The 4,524-nt window shown below is 44.3% G+C and overlaps 1 protein-coding gene across 3 annotated transcripts in view; it reads right to left on the reverse strand.

The window, feature by feature from the left end:
• Positions 1–4,524, reverse strand: part of efl1 (elongation factor like GTPase 1) — a 16,950-nt gene that overhangs the window by 3,254 nt on the left and 9,172 nt on the right. For all 3 annotated transcript variants that reach the window (XR_001309460.1, XM_013999515.1, XM_013999514.1), the window contains exons 12-19: positions 4,052–4,179; positions 3,109–3,263; positions 2,171–2,306; positions 1,404–1,535; positions 1,119–1,266; positions 884–1,013; positions 616–742; positions 147–351 (exon numbers count right to left, since the gene is read on the reverse strand). Coding sequence is in view for 2 of the 3 variants with exons in the window: in XM_013999515.1 (XP_013854969.1) it covers positions 147–351; positions 616–742; positions 884–1,013; positions 1,119–1,266; positions 1,404–1,535; positions 2,171–2,306; positions 3,109–3,263; positions 4,052–4,179 (1,161 nt within the window). In the remaining variant the exon portion in view is untranslated. The remainder of the gene's footprint in view (positions 1–146; positions 352–615; positions 743–883; positions 1,014–1,118; positions 1,267–1,403; positions 1,536–2,170; positions 2,307–3,108; positions 3,264–4,051; positions 4,180–4,524) is intronic.

Raw genomic sequence — 4,524 nt, forward strand, 5'->3', positions numbered from 1 at the left:
CTGCTGAGGACAGAAAAGGGTGTCCTGTGTGGACAAAGTGTCCCTGCTAACCTTCTACTTTAAATAAAATAAAACAGTCAGACTTGAAGAAACAAAAAGAAAGCCAACATTCACAAAGAAATTTATAAAAAKCAGAAAATTCGGACCTGCGAGGCCCAAAAGCCCAGATCCGATCCACGGCGTTCTTCCACTTCCATCCCTGCAACAATGTCTCCAGTTGGATCTTTAGTCCAGCAATGTCCTCCAGGGTCTTGAGGCTCAGGTCCATGGTCCTGCCCTCCCTGAGGGACATGTTGATCATCTCCAGAGTYCGGATCAACTCAGAACTTCTCTCCAACAGACTGGTCACCTCTGTGCAGAAAAACTTTATTATTATCTGGATTTTATGGACCTGGTCTGAGGTCCTGATCCAGAACAGGTTTCAGAACCGCTCCTGGATCAGTTCTGCAGGACCACTCAGATTTCTTAGAAACATTTAGTCCAAAACAACAAAGAACATTTAAAGTAAGACCTGACGTCATCCGTGCTTAGACCGAGTCCAAGTCAGAGTCCATGTCCTAATCYGAGTCCAGTTCTGAGTCCAAGTCCCTGTCTGTGTTCGAGTCCGAGCCTCACCTTGTGGTAGTGGGACGGCCCGGACGCTAACGGTGGCCTGCCTGTTGGGAGTGGTCAGGGTAACGAGACCAGCAGRGTCCACCTGTAGGGTGTCGAATACACGGCCCTGAGGAACCTCTTCTTTCACCTAAAAACAAAACAAAGCTGGTGTTTCTGACCCGTTTGGTCCCGCTCAGGTTCTGTAACAACCTCTATTCAAGTCATCAAATGAACCTGATGAAGTGCGTGGTCCTGAGGAGACTTGCAGGTCCAGGTCCTGCAGACTCACCTGATGAATAACAGCAACTTTCTGCTGTTTGCCCAGATCCTCGTTGACCATGTCCACCTTCGGGGGACGAACCACCGTCTCTCTGAACGGGATGATCGGCTTCGACACGCTGATCTCGATTTTAGCAAACCTTCACAAACAAACAATTCAACAGGTTACTGRTCCGGTCCGGTCCGGTCCAGTCCCAGACCAGAAAACTGTTTGACTGAGACACAAACTGAAATGGACTCATCACCGCTGTCTCAGGTCGTCCAGGCAGCGCTGCAGGTGGACCTCACCAGCTGTGACCAGAACATGTTCTCCTGTTTCCTGGATCAGAACCTCAGCACAAGGGTCCGCCTGGTTCAACAGACGCATGCCACGCACCAGCTTCAGCATCTGACCTGAACCGGTCCARAACCGAGGAAACGGGTTAAAGCCTCAGTGGTACACAGCTAACAGACTCACATGATCTGTTGAAGAYGAGTTCGAAGATCAGACCGAAGTGGTTCAGAACCAGGTGAGTTCTGCTGGGACCCACCTGGATGTTTGGGTTCTATGGCAACACGTACGATGGGCGTGGCTTCAAAGTTGAGTGGGGTAAAGGGGGGGCAGGCGGGGGAGGTGGACAGGGTGGCAGACTTCAGGATAAAGTCCTCCAGTCCTCCGAGACCTGCAGGACCAGGAGCGTGAGACCTGCATCACTTAATGTTCAGGTTGTAGGACATAAACCCAGAAGTTCATGAACAGATCAAACAATCCTTTGTTTAAAACTGAAAACTGTCTCATTTAYTTTATTTCTGTGATCTTAATGGGATTTACCTGCTTAAACAAAGGCAAAATAAAAATAATAATAAAACATGAGTTTGATTATCTGTCTCCAAACAACTCTTTAAGAAGTCTTCAGTTGATCGAAGTGCTGCTGTTTTTCCTCCACTGTCACCAGTGAGCTGCTCAGGATGGAGACTGAAGAAGTGAAGGGTTGGTGCAGTCTGCTGCTCCTGTTCACTTATTGTTTTTATGTACCGTCATCTCAGACAACATATGCTGGAGCTTTATAAATAAACTCAACTGAATTACTGAAGCGTAGTATTGTCCGTGCTGTGTGTGTATGTGTGTGTGTGTGTTACTGTTTATATTGTGTATACACTAAATATATATATTTTTTTTTAATTATTGTTTTTTCCTTTTTGATCCATTAAGGGTATATTATGCATTTCATTTTTTATATTGCTTGAAATAAACTAACTAATTGTAAAAAAGCCCCAGAAGTGAAGAGAACCACAGGACGGACTCATTTATTTTTACCAAGAATGTTTCCTGCAGGAACTTCCTGCAGCTCCTCCAGCTCTCGACCCATCAGAACATAAAGGTTCTCCACAGAACAGCAGGACAGGTGAGGAACCTCAGAGACACAGTCTGAAGCTCTGCAGCCTCCTGGAAGCTGAAACAAACATCACAAATCAAATCTTTTCATTCATTTCATCAGATTAGATATTAAAATATACCTTCTAAGACATATTTTCAGGATAACTATCATTTAATTACATGATGAGCATAATTCTAACAAAACCAGTGTTTGTGTTCCTTCCATCACAGCAGGGGGTCAAACTCATTTTCACTGAGGGCCACATGAGCGTGGTGGTGGCCCTCGAAGGGCCATTTGTGGTTAACTTTGATGTTTCGTGTTTAACTTTGATTAAACTGTTTTAACAAGTCCTCAGGCCTCGAGTTTGACACGTGCATTAGAGGTTAGGGGTTTTTAAGTAGAACCTTTCCAAGAGAAATCAGACAAAWATCAAAAACAAACTTCTGAACATGTTAGAGTCCTCAGCAGAAACAAGAATTATGATCATATTAATCCAGTTCTTGCTTCTTTGCACTGACTCCTGTTGTAGTTAGAGTTGATTTAAAGTTTGTACCATAAGTCTTTAAATCAATGAACGGACCTGAAACCATTTGTTATCACTGACTTACCAAGTCCTTACACCCTCTGAGCCCCCTCAACCTACCCTGTACCCTCTTGATGCTCTATGTGACCCTCCTGAACCCTCTCTGCACCCCCCACCTGTACCCGCCTCAGAGTCCTTCACAGCAGAGACGCTGCTGGTTGTTTTGGAACACAGATGATCTCAGAGACACACAAAGACTATGTCTTTCCTCTGAGGAAGACAGAGACCTCGAGTACTGAAGGTCTAACTCTACAGATCTACAGCYAACTAATGAGCCTACAGCAGTGTGTTTACCGAGCGCAGGCCCTGGGCAGGGTCGTACTTTGGTCCCAGAACAAACAACCTTTGACCTTTCTTCACCATCCCACTGTAGACCCGAGCAAACGCCACGAAGACCTCCTTTGGCTCCTCTTCCTCTGAGTCTTTTAAGGTCAAAGTTTCCATGTGAGCTGAAAAAGAAAAACCATGAGACCAAGTCAAGCTTTGCTTCTACAGCTAATTTAAAGACCAGCACCAGGTTTCCTCTTCTTCTTTAGGCTGTTCCCTCTACAGGGCTTTCCACAGTGACCAACATGATGTTTAACCAAAGCTAATCTCTATTCTGTGTTTACAGATTATTATGAATGAAATAAATGACTAAATAATAAAAAAGGATAAAAATTCTCCTGCAGGAGAAGGATGTAAGAAAATATTGATAAGCTAAAAAATCTTGATTTTTCTTTTCTTGACACCACATCAATTCTCTAAAACACTGCATCAATTTTTAATTGTGGTTTAAAATGTAAATTTCTATGCCAGAAGTTGATTTTTGTGTTGTAGTTTAGCCTCCGGCCACCAGTTGGCAGCAGTCAGCCAGGTATTTAGCTCCTTCACGTTAGCATTGTGAATAAACATAATAAACCAAGATGTTCTGTATTTTAAGCCAAACTGGAGGGTCCCGTATACGACGCTCTCTCTCCTCCTCCAGACGGTTAGCTTGAAGTTCATTTTGTTTTKTGTTCTGTCTATAGTTTGTAAAGTAACTAGTGTACCTGTACTGTACTGATGCTGCTGCTGTGACACCTGAATTTACCCTCAGTCAAACAAAAAAGGCTCGTTCTATTCTATTCTATTCTATTCTATTCTATTCTATTCAGAGTCTTTTTGGGGAGAGCAATGAGCCCACTAATGAGGCCCCCCATGGGGACTGGGCCACACAGGTGTAGTGAGAAAGTGATGACAGGTAAATAACCCTGACCTGAGTTGTCTCCAGAAGTTGGTTCTGGGCAGGKGACCTCTGACCCAGTCCGATCCGAGGCCATCCTCTCAGCGTGTCTCTGCCGAGCCAGTTCCCGGCGCTGAGCGATCTCCTCCGAGTTCAACGGTCTAAAACACAAACAGCTGATCAGGAAGCACAGAACCAGAACCAGAACCAGGTACATCCTTTTTTTTTTACCATGTCCTGTCCAGCAATGTGAAAGTCAGAACTGATGTCTGAGTGTCCAAATGAAGCCCAACAGTTTGACTTTCACAAGTGCASCATAATGGCATTTCACCATGATGCTCCACTTGATACATATTAAAACCTTTATTATGAATTCTTTAGGGATTCATTTCTTATAACGAACAAAGGGACTGAAAAAAGTTAGCAAAGAAGAGAAAAGGGACACACACACACACACACACACACACACACACACACACACACACACACACACACACACACACACA

This window comes from Austrofundulus limnaeus, unplaced genomic scaffold, assembly GCF_001266775.1.
Source record: "Austrofundulus limnaeus strain Quisiro unplaced genomic scaffold, Austrofundulus_limnaeus-1.0 Scaffold2319, whole genome shotgun sequence".
Classification (NCBI taxonomy): domain Eukaryota; kingdom Metazoa; phylum Chordata; class Actinopteri; order Cyprinodontiformes; family Rivulidae; genus Austrofundulus; species Austrofundulus limnaeus.